A 17,454-nucleotide genomic window follows, 5' to 3' on the forward strand; every position below is an offset into this window, starting at 1 on the left:
CAAGTATGAAAGCAATATCTATGATACTTTAGGGGTAAAGTTGACCAAAACACAAAACTTAACCAAATTTTCAATTTTCTAAGTATAAAGGGCCCATAATTCCGTCCAAATGCCAGTCAGAGTTACATAACTTTGCCTGCACAGTCCCCTTATGATAGTTAATAAGTGTTGCAAGTATGAAAGCAATAGCTTTGATACTGTAGGAATAAAGTGGACCTAAACACAAAACTTAACCAAATTTTCAATTTTCTAAGTATAAAAAGGGCCCATAATTCTGTCAAAATGCCAGTCAGAGTTACATTACTTTGCCTGCACAGTCCCTTTATGATGGTTAGTAAGTGTTGCAAGTATGAAAGCAATAGCTTTGATACTTACGGAATAAAATGGACCAAAACACAAAACTTAACCAAAATTGTCAATTTTCTAAGTATAAAAAGGGCACATAATTCTGTAAAAATGCACGCCAGAGTTATCTTACTTTGCCTGCCCAGTCCCCTTATGATAGTAAGTAAGTGTACTAAGTTTGAATGCAATTGCATTGATACTTTCTGAGAAAAGTGGACCTAAACGCAAAACTTAACCAAAATTTTCAATTTTCTAAGTATAAAAAGGGCACATAATTCTGTCAAATTGCACGCCAGAGTTATCTAACTTTGCCTGTCCAGTCCTCTCATGATAGTAAGTAAGTGTAGCAAGTTTGAATGCAATAGCATTGATACTTTCTGAGAAAAGTGGACCTAAACGCAAAACTTAACCGGACGCCGACGCAGACGCCGACGCCAAGGTGATGACAATAGCTCATAATTTTTTTTCAAAAAATAGATGAGCTAAAAAACGAAAGGGGGGCAGAAACGTACCAAGGACGACGCCTCTCCTAATTATACAAACGACCAGCCAGAAAAGTGCGTGATAATGTCAAACCAGTCGCCGGAAGCATCAGCCACTGCACAGCTGACTGCACAGCTGACTGGTGTCGGGCTACCAACACAAGCTGCGTATGGAGGGCAATATTACCCACCACATCTGCAATTCATGACGCCACAGAACTATACTTACCCTGGCTATCAAAGCACACCACAATATCCGGTTACGTCACAAACACATACAGATAACCAATCTCAAACACCTCAGTGGGCAAAATCTTTAATAAATGACATTAAAAGCATAAAGCTATCCGTGGCAAAAATGGACGAAATTGAAAAGTTTCTAAATAAGTTAAACATGAAAGTAGAAGGGCTGGAACAAAACGTGAAATCCATCGATGCTCAAACGAAAGAAATTGAATCATCTTCTCAATTTATGAATAATGAATTGGAAGACACCAGGCAGAAAGTCAAATCCACCGACACAGACATTAAAAGCATTATTAAACATCATAAAGAACTCGAAGAAAAGATACAAAACAGTAAATTGCAAGCAGATGAAAACGAGCAAAAAACGAACGACCTAGAAGCAAGAAGCATGAGAGAAAATCTATTGTTCTATGGTTTCCACGAAGTGTTAAATGAAAATTGTGAGAGGACTGTGAAATCCATAATTTTTGAAAAGCTTAGAATAGTGGAGAATATAACATTAGACAGAGTTCACAGACTTGATAAACCCAGTAACGGAAAATGCAGACCGATAGTGGCCAAATTCCACTACTACCAACAACGAGAATTGGTGCGGACGACGGCTATCACCAAAACAAATGACCTCACAACCACCGGGCTGGGCATCGGAATTCAGCAAACCAAAGCAGTGCTACAGCAGGGGCGGGAAAAGAACGCTCTATTCAACCGTGAAAAGAGTGCCGGTACACAAGTGAAGTGGGCCGGTGCAAAACTTTTATCACGCGAAAATGGAAGCAGTCAGCTCAAGGAGGTTACACACTAGGACAAGGAAGGGAAGTTAAATATTATAGCGTGGAACGTGAATGGACTTGCCAGAAAAATAAATGATGTTGACTTTCAAGAATACGTTAAAAAATATGATCTAATATAACTTTCTGAAACTTGGCTAAACAAACAGCAACCGCTTAACACTGACATTAATGGGTATATTAGCTACCATGTTTACGTTAATAAACGTTCTGGTACAAACAAAGGTCGCTTTAGCGGTGGACTTTCAATTTATTATAAAAATTAGTTATAATATATCCATTGTAGAAACTAATTAATATGGAATAGTGTGGCTAAAATTAAAACAAGATTTGTTTTCTGTAGAGTCGGATATGTATCTGTGTCATACTTACATCCCACCTGTCAATTCGAAAATTTTAATTGACCAAGATTTCGATTTTTTTTATGAAATTGAGAAAGGGGTTGAGAAATATGGGCAGCTCGGAAAAACATGCATAACGGGTGACCTCAATTCCCGAACAGGTAACTTATCAGATATACTAGAGTACGATAAGTACCATGACTGGTTTAAAGAATTAGAAACAGAAAATATAAATAAACATTTCCCAGTTATACGCAACAATCCGGACAAGGTATTTGATTGTAACGGTAAAAGGCTAAACAATCTATGCAGAGCTACTATTCATATTATCGTTAATGGTCGTCTCAACAAAGAGAAGGACAATCAATTTACTTTCGTCTCAAATAGAGGCTTGAGTATAACAGATTATCTCATTATAAAAGCAAACTATGTTGATAATATAAACGAATTTTAAATACTCCATTGGCAAAACTTTTCTGATCACGCAGGTGTTTACTTTTCTTTAAGATGTAATACCAAAACTAGACATATTACAACCAGTGAATACAAAGAGGAAACTAAGCTTGTTTTTTACTCAAGTTTTGTTGAAAAATTTCAAGACTCATTGAAAGAGAATATCAATTTGTTAAATGAAAACAAGGAAAACATTAATTGTGAAATAAAACATTTAACTAGCTATATTTATGACAATGCAGTTACTATTTTTGGAAAAAAAGTAAATGTTAACCACGACAAAAAAATTCGAAATAAAGCAGATTCCCAGAAATGGTTTGATTATAACTGCAACACAGCTAAAAAAGAATTCAAACGCGCACGAAACATATTCAATAAATTAAAAACAGATGAAAACAAAACACACTTTGTAAATATGAGAACAAAGTACAACAAAATACGAAAGAAATCTTAAGCAAAATATCAGAAGGAAAAAAACTTGAAGACATAGCAAAATCAGATCCAAAACATTTCTGGAAATCCTTAAAAAATGCTATAAACAAGCACCAAACAAAGATGACAGTATATCAGTAGCAGACTTTTATACGCACTTAAAAAACTTATTAGGCAAACAACCCGAACAAATAAATGAAATGTTGCCACCACCGAATCTACAGATATTGATTTAGATAAAGAGTTCACATTTTTTTCCGGTTCCGGTTGTAAACAGTGCAAAACAAAATGTAGAACTTAGTTTTTCTAAAAACATATGCAATCAATGCGATCTGAAGTGTGAAAAGTGTGCAATTAGTGAAAATAATGGATTTGTGAATCAATGAAAGTGTACGTATAAAACGAAATGCAAACAAAATAAGTAATTTGATAAATTGTAAAACTCTCAAAGATAAATTCGCAGGGTGGTTTTTTTTCCCACTTGATACTAGTTTTAGCGGGTCTGAACGCCTAGCAAGTACCGTTAAACCATAACCCGTCACGCTCTACGTAGCAAATCAATCGTCACGTTTGAACAAATATTAACATTTATAAAGCTTCTAATTTTACCTCCATTGATTATCCACAATTTCACGCTTTAAAAGACGCTCCTAATTAACAATGAATAGCGTAAAGCGGACACTGTCGTCTACAGATAGCGAAACCTCTACAAACACAAGCTTGCTAGAAACGTCGGTGTTTGAAAAAGGCGAAAAGTGTGAAAGTAGCAGTCAAGTAAAAAAATACAAAGAAAAAATCAAAACCAGACTCGAAAAAACAATGACGACATTTGTCACTAGTGCACAAAATGAAAATCGTGATAAAAGCGAAATGACAATTGAGAAACGCCTTGATGACATAAGCAGTAAATTGTCTCACGTCCTCACCAAAGAAGACTCATCATTCATTAAGGACATAATCAAAGAAACAGTAGAACAATTAAAGGACCAACTCCTAGGCAACGTCATTCGCCGGATTGAAATCCTTGAAAGTGACGCTTTTGAGCAAAAATCGAAAAATCGAATTGCTTAAAAACGAAAATGCCTCGAAGAGCAAAATAATCGAGGATCTCAAAATACAAAATGCGGCATTCGAACAAAAGAAAGGCATGGAGTCAATGCAGCACGACGAGTTCGCGAATGCCACGGAGCAATATAGCAGGCGGAATAACCTAAGAATAACCGGTGTTCCAGAAGACCAGGACCGACAGTCCTCGGAGTCGGTAACAAACAAATTCGTCACTCTGGTTAACACGCATCTGGGTACGTCCATAGTGCCTAATGATATTGACTAGGGCTGTCACGATACGCCGTGAGCGTACCGCGGTATATCGTGGTACGGCAACACTGTATCGCGGTACGTACCGCGATATTTTACAGAATATGTATCTGTGAAGAAAACAGCAGAATAACAAGTTTCACAAACTTTATTAAGCTCAATAATCAGAAAACACTGGTATCATAGTATGACTAGAAACTGTAAAAGAAACTGTAACAAACTTGATAGAAGTAGTCATTGCTATTGTTATTGTTATTCGCGTCTTTTTCTAAAATGTCCGCCGTGTAGTTTACAATAGCTGTGACTGTGGTCTGTGTAAATCGAACGCTTCAAGGGCATGTTTAAAATGCGGAGTCAGCAGGCCCAGTATTGAAAATCCGTAACGTTCTGACTCTCCCTCGACTTATTCAGAATCTTAAGATAACATGATTCGGAAGTGCCATGCTTTGAACGATCGATATACTAAAGAAAGAAAATAAGAAATAAAATAAACATTTTTTGGATAATTATGAACTAAATTGCAAAAGGAAATCCCAAATCTGTCCCTAATTCCAAAAAAGGTACGGACCCATACATCGCCGTATTTTAAACGTGAAAGTTAAACATCTACCAGTGGAAGCGCTTGCTTGACCTGGATATTAACGAATTATTTATTTAGCCCTTTTGAATCGCTTCTACAGTTTTCAAAACGATATCTATATCAAAATAATTATGTAATGTATTTATATCTGTGCTAATATAATAATATTAAAAAAACCGGTGCGGCAACGCCGTACCGCGGTGCGATTTTTTTCACGACATGCACCGCGATATACCGGTATACCGGTGAATCGTGACAGCCCTAATATTGACATAGCACACAGGCTCGGTCAATTCAAACCTTACTCAAATCGGCCTGTGATTGTCAGATTTGTTCGGCGACAAACTAAGATTGACATTCTGCGCAAAGCCAAGCTTTTAAAAGGGTCTGGCATCTTTGTGAATGAGGACCTCACCAAGCTCAATGCAGAGGTACTGGCGTCCGTCCGTCTGAAACAGCCTAGCGCTGTCGAAAAATCGTGGTCTTTTGAAGGCAAAATAGTCGCGCTATTCAAGGGAAACCAACACGCCATGCAAATAAAACATTCAGAGTTTAAAACCTGGCTAGAAAAACCGTGGCCCAAAAAATCATACTCCGAGTGTGTAGAGAATCCCGCAAGTGCAAGAAACAGAGTATCACCACGCTAGTCACATGTACGACCTGTGTATCGATGAACATTGATTACTATATATATATATATATATATATATATATATATATATATATATATATATATATATATATATATATATATATATATATATATATATATAACATAATTTTAAATATAAATATATATCTATGTGTATATATATGTGTGTGTATATGTATGTATATGTGTGTGTATGTATGTATGTATATATATATATATATATATATATATATATAGAGAGAGAGAGAGAGAGAGAGAGAGAGAGAGAGAGAGAGAGAGAGAGAGAGAGAGAGAGAGAGAAATTTTATAAATATATAAAAATATAAATATGTAAATTTTATTAACATTTTTAAGGCTTAACGATTAATACCTATAGCATTTTCCAACTTTGTTCTAGTTTGGAGCTGGGTATTTATACAACTATGTGTGTATCGGAATTACAGTTATGTGCCCCACGCTGCCTATCAACATAAACCTCCTTAGTTAATTATTTTAAATCAAAATCTATTTTATCACATATAATATACATTATTACATTATTATCAAACATTGTCTCTTTGTTACAAGTATAGTACTTGATCATGCTACGCACATGCAGGTGATTTGGTTTTCTCTATACATAGTATAACGTATAACGGTAAACTAAAGCTAAAATTACATGCTCGCTGCTGAGCTCAATGTATTTTTCGTGAACGCTTTTTAGTATTCTGCATTCATGCATGTTAAAAATGTGCTAATTGTGTGCTTTATGTTTGTATACTTAAATATGCATGAACTACAATAACTTAAGCAGTGCGAATTTATTTGGATGTGAAATTATATTTACCAACCTTTAAAAAAATATCTGACGAGAACTACCTTTCTAAATAACTTTCTGTATTTGTTTATGTCTGTATACATGAAATCTAGGCAATAGTATTTGTATTTTTGCAATTACAAAATTGTAACTTTATACGATGCATGTAAATAGTGTTTTTTCTCAAGTATACATTACCCCATACATTTTTTTTACATTTTTGTATTCTTTGAACATTCAATTATGTTTATGATTTTGAATTTTCTTGTACCTAAATGTTTTTTGTTTGTTTTTTTACATTTGTATGTGTTAAACATTCAACTTTGTTTATGTTTATGACTGTGAATGTTCTTGTACCTAAATGTTTTTTTTTACATTTGTATGTGTTTAACATTCAACTATGTATATGACTGTGTGTAATTAGTGTCATTTCTCACGTATGCCTTTCCAGATAAATGTAATGTTTTTACATTGATATGTGTTGAACATTATATATGTTTATGATAGTGAATGTTTTAGTGCCTAAATATGCACGTAAAATGAGCAATCATCCATGATTTTTTGCAATTGGAATCGATACTATTCTCATCAAAGTTCGCAAATATTGATACTGTTTACAATCTCAATTTTACGTCTTTGTGCACGCTTAACCATTAAAACAAACAGGTTATTGTGAATGTTAATAACAATACCTAGTCATTCAGTGTTACCAATTACATTATGTTTTATCCACTTGATACCTTCAATACAAAGGATTCCTTTTCAGTTGTTATTGTAAATATAACGTATGTTTGAAGGTACTATAAGTGGATAACATACACCATCTGTTTTTTTTTCATTTAGCACTAATAAACTAGAATTTTTCTCCTTGGTTATAAACACTCTTGCTTCATTTTCGCTTTCATATGAAGCCTTGTTCAAGTGTTAAGTGAATGGTAGATGTTCAATGCAATTACACTGTCTGGTTCACTGTCGTTGCTTTTATAGTATTATATTTTTCTTAAGTAGATAAATTACACAATTATTAGTAACATGCATGTAGAATGTATACTTACCTCCTGTATTTGTGTATCATTGTATTGCTACAAACTATAGCCATGTTACCAGCTTTGTAATCTTACTAAAGATATATACAATCATGACATTGTCATTGTAAAATAGAGTCTGTCCAGTCTAGATTAGTGAACTGATAACACGAAACGGACAGCAATCACCTTTAGGATTTATAAGTAATATAAATTTAGTTTTTTACAAATAGAACCACTCTTGTCAATTCATGATAGCATTATATTTGAATAAGTATACACTTAAATAGTGCTAATAACTGATGATTTAAAAATAATATACTTTTAAGTTTTGACAAACAAAATTAATTTAAACAATTCATGATAATATAATATTTGTATATTAATACTTATAAAAAATGCTAATAATAGAGTACATATATATAGAAATAAAACCACTTTTCATAAAAATGAAACTTTTCAAGCTAATGTGGTACTGATCTGCATATGCTCGTTTATCTTTGCAATGTTTAACCGAGCTGCTTTAACATATATTGTAATCATTTCTTTTTTATGTTTGTTTGTTTATTGTTTATACCATTTTGCTATTATTTCTTTTTACTTATTCATTTCTATGGGATATTTTCATTTTTTTGTATCCCTATTTTTTGTTTTCTATTTTTGTGTATCACGTACACCACCCTTCACCTCTTTAAATGATTAAATTATGTACTTTGAATGTAAAAGGGCTAAATAATAAAGATAAACGAATTAAAATCTTCAAATGGTTAGACGATAAAAATATAGTATATGCCTATTACAAGAAAGTCACTTGACACATACTTTAGCACAAACCTTAAAGGATGAATGGGACGGAGACATCTATCTCAGTGGACAACATACTTATAAACAAGGCATTGCCTTTCTGATAAAAAATAATATAGGGATCACAGTCGATAACTTCAACGAAATTATAATTGGCAGACAAGCAAGTATAGATATTAAAATACACGAAACACAATTAACATTAATCAACGTTTACGGCCCTACATAGATGATTCCACTTTTTACGAAACACTACAATCCTTTATAAATAATAACCAAGATAAAAACATTATAGTCGGTGGTGAGTTCAATACTGTTCTTAACCCATTATTAGATAAAAAGAAGGGAAACCTTTATACTCATCCTAAAAATAGAAACATTTCAAATAACATAATTGAAAACTACGATATGATAGACATCTGGCGTACAATATATCCAAACGAAAGCAAATTCACCTGGCACTCAAACACAAAACCAACAATATTTTGTAGATTAGACTATTTTTTAATAACTGAGTCTCTTTGCAACATTATTGACACATTTTACATAAAACCAGGATTTATAACTGACCACTCTCTAGTTGAACTTAAACTGCACAATATACAACCTGAAAGAGGCCCAGGATACTTTAAAATTAACAACAGCATCTTATTAGATACACAATATCAAACACAAATAAAACAGGAAATATTAAATACAGCTCAATAATAAAGATGCAAACCCAAACACCATATGGGAAGTAATTAAAGGCAATATACGTAACACAACAATTATATACACATCATTTAAACAAAAAGAAACACACAAACATGAAACTGAAACCATCAAAACAATTGAAACTCTTGAAAAACAATTGCATCAAATAAACACAAATGATACCACCGACATTAAAAATGAAATAACATTAAAAAAACAAATATTAGATGGAATCTAGCATACACATCTCAATGGAATAATACTAAGAGCGCGTGCACAGCATGTTGAACACAATGAAAAAATACAAAATACTTCGCAAACATTGAAAAACGTAGAAGTGAACAAAAAACTGTACACAAATTAGTAGTCAATGGCAAAGATAAAACAAACAGAACTCAAATACTAGAAAAACAACGTTTATTTTTCGAAACCCTCTATAAACGAAAAAATGTTGAAAATAACACCCTTTTTAATAATACACATCACGCTTTGAATCAAGAAGAAAAATTATTGTGTGACGGATTACTAAATGAATATGAATGTGGATTAGCACTAAAAGAAATGCAAAATAACAAAAGTCCAGGATCTGCTGGCATCACCATTGAGTTTTATAAAACTTTTTGGAATGATATCAAAACACATTTAATTAATTCACTAAACTATTCATATAATAATGAAAACCTAACTACGCTTCAAAAACAAGGTATAATATCACTCATTCCAAAACCTGGAAAAAACTTAGAATCATTATCGAACTGGCGCCCAATTAGTTTACTAAACAATGATTATAAAATTGCAACTAAAAGTATAGCAAACAGAATTAAAAAAATATTACCATCAATCATTTCAAAATCTCAATCTGGTTTCATAAAAGGACGTTACATTGGTGAAAACGTTCGTCTTATCCAATAATGCATAAATTATTTCAACAATTCAAATAATCCTGGTCTAATATTCTTTGCAGACTATGAAAAGGCATTCGATTCGCTTGATCATTCATTTATGTTCTCTTGCTTAGAAAATATGAACTTTGGTGAAAGTCTCATCCAATGGGTCAAACTATTCTATACCGATATTAACAGTATAATCATTAACAATGGCTTCTTTTCAAACAGTTTTAACATCGAACGAGGGGTTCAACAAGGATGTCTACTCTCATCATCGTTATTTCTTATTTGCATCGAGTATCTATCACATCACATCCAATCAAATAAACACATAAAAGGCATATCACTAGAACCTGACGAAGAAATCAAACAGTCCCTATTTGCTGACGATGCAACTTATTTTTTAAACGACAATTACGATGCTTTCCATAACCTAATAGAGTCGCTAACCCTTTACGGAATGACATCGGGTCTTAAACTAAACAAAAGGAAATGCACTGTGGTACGAGTAGGTAAATTAAAACAAAGAAATGTCCAATTTAAAAAAGAAATGAAATTTAATTGGACATCCGATGAAGCCACAACGTTAGGAATTACTTTCACAAATAATGAAAAGGATACAGTTCTTAAAAACATAATACCTAAATTACAGAATTTTAAAAACTGCTTAAAATCATGGCATCACCGTAAACTTACACTAATCGGAAAAAAACACAGTATTGAAAACGTTTGCACTTCCTAAATTAATTTATGTATTAACAGTTCTACCAAATCCACCAACTGATGTTATTAACGATATAAAATCAGCAATATTTAATTTCATATGGGACGGTAAGCCTGATAAAATAAAACGAACTCAGTTAATTCAATCTGTAGTAAATGAAGGTATCCAATTAACGAACATTGACTCATTCTTGAATGCAATCAAATGCAGCTGGGTTAAAAGATACCTAGATAATACCAATACGAGTAAATGGAAAATATTCTACCAGAAAATCTTAAAAAAATATGGTGACTCCTTACTCTTTGAATGTAACATCAGCAATACTACCTTACATGAAATTGCAAACGAAAACATATTTCTGTCTGATGTTCTATCAGCATGGAGTGATGTCACTCATAACCTAGAAACCCAAACCAGCAGTAAAACTATTTTATGAAACAATAAAGACATAACTTCAAACAATAAGACATTTTTCTATAAAGATTGGTTTGAACGAAGCATTAAATATGTCGACCAATTATATGACTACAGAATTAAGGATTTCTACTCTTTTGATGATATATGCTACATATACGGAATACCTTCAAATAATTTTCTAAAGTACTACACACTAATCAAAAGCATACCCATACATATTAAATCTGAAATCAATAAAAATAATACACCATGTACTCAAACAGCATTCGTAGAAAACATACTTGGAAGAAAAAACAAAACGAATAAAATATTTTGCACACTACAAATTAAAAACCCTACAGAAAACTCCAAAACCCAAAATAGATTGCAAGTCCTATTCGGAGAACATGAACTTAATTGGAAACACATATTTACCATGCCATATAAAGCAACTATTGAAAGCACACTGAGAAATTTTCAATATAAATACATCCATAGAATTATAGCTACAAATAAATATCTCGTTAAATGCAAATTATCTAACTTAAATCTGTGTGACTTCTGCGGTGAAAACATCGAAACTATAGAACATCTTTTTGGGGAGTGCAAACACATCCAGCCTATTTGGAATCAATTAGTATCTTTTCTTGAACAACAGCAACTAAACGTTAAACTATCTTTCTTAAATGTAAGTTTCGGAATTTACTCATTGAAATCATTAGACTATAATAATATTGTGAATTTTATTCTTATATTGATGATATATTTTATCTTTAACATGAAATACAAAAAACAAGTACCAAATTTTAATTGTTTTGTCCATAGTCTTAAACTAAAAATCCAAATTGAGAAAAAAATAGCCCTCAGTAATGACACATTACAAATCTTTGAACAAAAATAGAATCTGATTAAACTCTCATAATGTTTGTCCACTTATATATATTTCACTCTAATGTTAGTTTATCTTTCTAAAATATTTTTGTATATTTTTTTCTCAATCTGATAAGATCATTGTGAATATACAACAAAACACACAAGTCCAGTATGCTTTCTTCCCACTTTATACAACTCATCATTTTGTATAACTACTTTTCTGTTGTTCTTTTCTTTTCTCTTTAAAAAAAACAAACACCTATCACAAACAACCAAGGAAGAAACATATTAACCCATTTTTTTTTTGTTTTATTTTGTTTTTTTTTAATCTTAAGGAAACCAAAAAAATATATATTAGCATATCTTGTATAACATGTCTGAACTTTATTGCTTTGTACAATTACTTTGTTGTATGATCATATACATGTAAACATTGTATGTATTATATTGAATAAAAAAAGAAAAGAAAAACAAAACATACAAATTTCACATTGCACGAACTCAAGGCAGCCGTCTTCCATAAAAAAATAACAATATAAAGAAGTGAAACTCCAGCTGCTGGAGCAGTATTGAATTTTCATTAAAAACAATTAGTTGGTCCTTTATTTAAGGCAAGTGACCGATTGCCCAAACAGTACAATACAGCACAATACAAACCAACATAAACACAAAATATGAATAAAGCTGGGGTCACCGCCTTGGAACGGTCAATGCAACGCATTGGGGGTTTAAACCTGGTTATAGAGCGCTCAACCTCACACTTGGTCCAGCAATATTCATAATACATTTAAGTGTAAATAAAATTTAACGTCATAGCATTGTAACTCAAATTAAACAATAATAAAAGGGAATTAAAACGCATTCAATTTAATTACTATTTAATTACTCAATTGCATTGAAGATACAAGAGTAACAGAATTACAACTTTTTGACGAACGATCAAATAAAACTATTAACAATTGTCAACTACATTCCTTCTTTATAGAAAAGATTTGAGAATATAGAATCATAGAGTTAATATCTCAGATAATCATCGCGCAAATACAGGAAGAAGCAGCAATAATGGGTGTAAAAATTCCATATTACATAGCTTGGTTGTTTATGTGACTGCTAAAAAAATTAAAAATAATTAAATCAAACAAGAAACGCTTATCCGAGAGAAAATAAAAATAAAATGGAACGTTATAAACCCAATGACCTATGCATGTAGATTACAACTGGGAAAGTCGGTCGTATGACGTCATAAGTCTTGTGACCTGATAATATTTCTTCAGAACTTATTAAATCATCGTTTAGTGTATTAGGACCACACCTCCTAGCAATATACAACAAACTTTTTAACCATGCCGAATACCCGGAAGACTGGGGCCTCGGATACATCGTCCCTATATATTAGGGCGGGAAATCAAATGAAACAAAAAAACTATAGGGGTATAACCTTAAATAATATCCTAGCAAAAATATACTCACAATTGCTACTCAACCGTTTAACAAACTGGACAAACAAACACCAAAAAATCATTAACTGCCAGTTTGGTTATCAAAATGGCAAACGCACAACAGATTGTATATTTATACTAAACGCAATTATATCAAAAATAATAAACTCAGGTAAAAAATTATACACCATTTTTATCGACTATCAACAGTGCTTTGATAGTATCAATCACACACTACTTTGCCAAAAATTAATATCGGAAAATGTGAGTTCAAAAATGATAAACGCTCTAAAAGCGATGTATAGTATCGTAAAATCAGTAATTAAATTCAATCATAACTTGCCCGACCCATTCTCGATACACCAAGGAGTGAAACAAGGTGATTCCAGTTCATCACTGCTCTTCATGATGTTCGTTCATGACATGTTGGAGAACATAAATACAGATTTAGATGGTTTATTCACTATAGACGAGTTGAAATTATTTCTTATTTTATATGCTGATGACTAAATTTTATTCGCAACGTCACCAAACTCACTACTACACATGCTAACAAACATAGAAGCAAACTGTAATGAATCGAAATTAAAAATAAATACAGCTAAAACAAAAGTGCTTATCTTCGAAAAAGAAACACATTACTTATTACTTACAACAACGATATCTTTCTGTATGGTGAAAAACTAGAAGTCGTTACTTCCTTTCAATATCTGGGGGTATACTTATTTAAAAACGCTAACTTTAACAGAACGCAAAAATACATAGCAGACCATGCGTCAAAATCAATGCACCGACTTTTCTCAGTGCTCAACATGTATGAATTCAGCACAAAAAGCAAACTCAAACTCTTTGATATCTTAGTAGCATCAATTTTGAATTACTCGTCTGAAATATGGGGTACTACACAGGCGAAAGATATTGAAGCCGTACACACGACATCTTTAAGGAAGTTACTGTGTGTAAAAAAATCAACCAACCTTAGCGCGTTGTATGGAGAATGAGAAAGAATACCCTTTAATGAAATACGAAAAATAAACACCATTAAATACTGGTTTAAACTACTATCATCAAATGAGAGTAGCTTGATCAAAATTACATACAGTATGCTAAAACACGATACGGATAATGGACATACATACAACAATCAAAACTGGGCATATCATGTTAAATCCATTCTCGACAGCATCGGCATGTCCGAATTATGGATAAACCAAAACATAACCGAATCTCAATTTATACAATGCAAATATAGAATATTAGACACTTATACTCAAACATGGCACGCCGATATTTACAGCTCTACCCGTCTCTCTACGTACTGTTTATTCAAACATAGTTTATCGTTAGAAAGTTTTTTAGACAAAATTAATGAACCAAAAAAAATTGCCCTAAGCAGATTCCGTTTATCATCGCATAACCTAGAAATAGAAAGGGGGCGATACAATAATATTGAAAAAGAAAACCGTAAATGCAAATTATGTAATATGAATACTGTAGAAACTGAGTACCATTTCTTACTAGTTTGCCCCATATATACGCACTTAAGAAGAAAACTTTTAAAGTCACAGTACTGCAGATGGCCAACAATTTCAAAGTTTCAAAGTCTGATGTCCAGTGAGAATAAAACTATGCTTATTAGTCTAGCAAAGTTTATATACGAAGCTTCAAATTTACGACGCCTACTTGATACGTAATTAGTCTTTTAGAACGTAACAACCCTTTAACATTATTCCATCTTTTTTTTCACGCACAACAAACCTTAACTCAAATTCAATTTCTCATTCCTTATGTCACGTAATCGTTCATAGTTCATGGACGACACATAGTTACTAGCATTGTTCATTACTCTTAAATTACTGGTGTGTAGCCTATCATTCACTACCTCGTCATGCGCGTATTGCCATGATGACGATATTTGCATTAACTACCATTTTCCCGTGTCGCGCATCGGACAAGTCCGTCGCTCTCTATTAATGTTAATTTCCCTGCATAATGTGGGATAAAATATTCAACAATACCATTTATCAGTCTCTAGTCCAATTTGATGTCTAACATACTTAACATTTTCAGTTATACAAATACAGTCTGATAACTACATGATCGTATCTTTCTCGATCCGTACGCCTCCAAGTCTAAACGCTGTCTCACCTCGTTTCCACACCAAGCATCTCGTTCTATCGAACTACACATAAACATACACTAATAAAATTTCTATAACATATTTGATTGGTCGATTCTTTGCGCGCTTATTGCTGGTTGGTTGAATTACAACCTAGGACTGGAGAGTCACTATTAAAGTATGTGCACGCTAATCAGCATTGTGATACAAATAAATAATGCAAATACAGCCCAAGCCTTGTGTCAACAGCATCGTTCCCTTTTTGTTGTTAAACATACACCAGATCTAAATATTTAATCTTTCACTTTGTGACTGTCATGTATACTCGCCATTGATAAACTTGTCAATATTTCTTACATAAAGAAAACCCAAATATTTCACCTAATTTCCTATCATTATGTGACACTTATAAATTTGAATAGCATTATAAACAATGCTAATTTGTTTCTGCTCAACTTGTTGTTTCATTTTGAATTTATTTTTTTAATGGCTAAGCTATTAATTATTTATGATGTTATATCAACTTTCAGAAATTGTTATTTTTTATAAATAACTATAACCATCATTCTCGTATTAAAATAATTTGATTTTTAATTATTTCTATAAGTTGTTGCTGGATACTAACTTAATTTTCAGTGAATGAATACTGTACTTCTAAACATTACATTGTTGTCAATGTTGAATATATTTTTTTCAAACGAATAAATTATATATTTTTTTGCACTAACACCATGTGTTCAATTTAACACTTAATCCACATCTGCCATGATTTGTATAACTTGTATAAATAAAATGTATATGTGTATGCTAAGAGCTTGTATAAGCTTTATTTGCTGAAATAAATGTTGTTGTTGTCATTGTTGTTGTTGTTATAAGCGATGCTTTTTGTTTCTGCCTTAAAAATTAAAAATAAAGCTGTACAATGTGAAGATCTTTATTTTAAGAATTTTATTCAATCTCTTCTGAAACTTTAAATAAAACAAAAATTATATAAGCTTTTAAGTACTTTTATTTCCGATAATGACCGTATAGAAATGAAACTTGTTTGCCGTTCGCACATTTTATTAAATCCTCTTAAACTTACAATGTCATGTAGATAACTAGAACATGACCCATATACTTAAAAAATAAAAAATACTATCTAAACGTAAATTTATTTAAAAAAAATACAATTCTTAAAATAAGAGTTAAATATTTATATTTAACTTCTGCAATATTGATTTTTTTTACGACGAGCATTCAGGTTTCGCAACGTGTAAAAATCTGTTTGTTAACACTCAACTGGAATTCAATCTATTCTATCAGATTCACAACACTATTGTGAAATCTTGGCTTTCTAAGCCCATTTTTCATCTAGATATATTGCGATATTTTATGCAGCGGGAATATTTAAAGTCAATCGCATCTGGCAACTGTTCTTAATTTATATTAAGACTAGGCATTGTCAAAATAAATATTCTGAAAAAGTTTTATTACGAAAGAGTCATACGTATTGCCTTTCGTGTGGCAACAGTGTTTTCGAACATTTGACCACTTAGTTTTAAGACACATGTGACCAAGATCAAACTCGGCCTAGATATTGTTAAGATAAAATTTCTTACAAAGTGTCATCAAAATGGGCTATACATGTGGCGTCTAGAGTGAATATCATGTTTTTCTAATTTGACCCGGCGACCTTGTTTACAGACACGGGTTACCGAAATGCGAAATTGGCTTACATATCGTCAAAATAAACATGCTTACCAGTTTTAAACAAGATTGGGTCATAAAAGTGGGCTCTAGAGAGTAGACAAGTTGTTTTCTGAGATTTGATCTAGAAGCCTAGTTTTTTTCACACAGATTCGTACTCGGCCAAGATATTGGCTAGATAAAATTCTGATGTGGTTTCATTAAGATTGTATACAAAATGTGGCCTCTAGAATGGCAACTAGATATTAATTGACGACGCACAACGCAGGATGACGGCCGCCTGACATTGTGTGATTACCTAGCTCATATTGAGCTCTTCGTGCTCCGATGAGCTAAAATGTTAAAATAGTATGTGTTCGTTTATTTATAA

The 17,454-nt window shown here is 32.3% G+C and overlaps 1 protein-coding gene across 1 annotated transcript in view; it reads left to right on the plus strand.

Moving 5' to 3' along the window:
* The first annotated feature begins 912 nt into the window (after window positions 1-912).
* LOC127870066 (uncharacterized) overlaps window positions 913-17,454 on the plus strand; it is a 43,259-nt gene continuing 26,717 nt past the window's right edge. Inside the window, exons 1-3 of the mRNA XM_052412723.1 lie at window positions 913-995; window positions 1,620-1,808; window positions 5,313-5,415. Of these exons, the coding sequence (XP_052268683.1) occupies window positions 913-995; window positions 1,620-1,808; window positions 5,313-5,415 (375 nt within the window). The remainder of the gene's footprint in view (window positions 996-1,619; window positions 1,809-5,312; window positions 5,416-17,454) is intronic.

This window comes from Dreissena polymorpha, chromosome 2, assembly GCF_020536995.1.
Source record: "Dreissena polymorpha isolate Duluth1 chromosome 2, UMN_Dpol_1.0, whole genome shotgun sequence".
NCBI classification, from domain to species: domain Eukaryota; kingdom Metazoa; phylum Mollusca; class Bivalvia; order Myida; family Dreissenidae; genus Dreissena; species Dreissena polymorpha.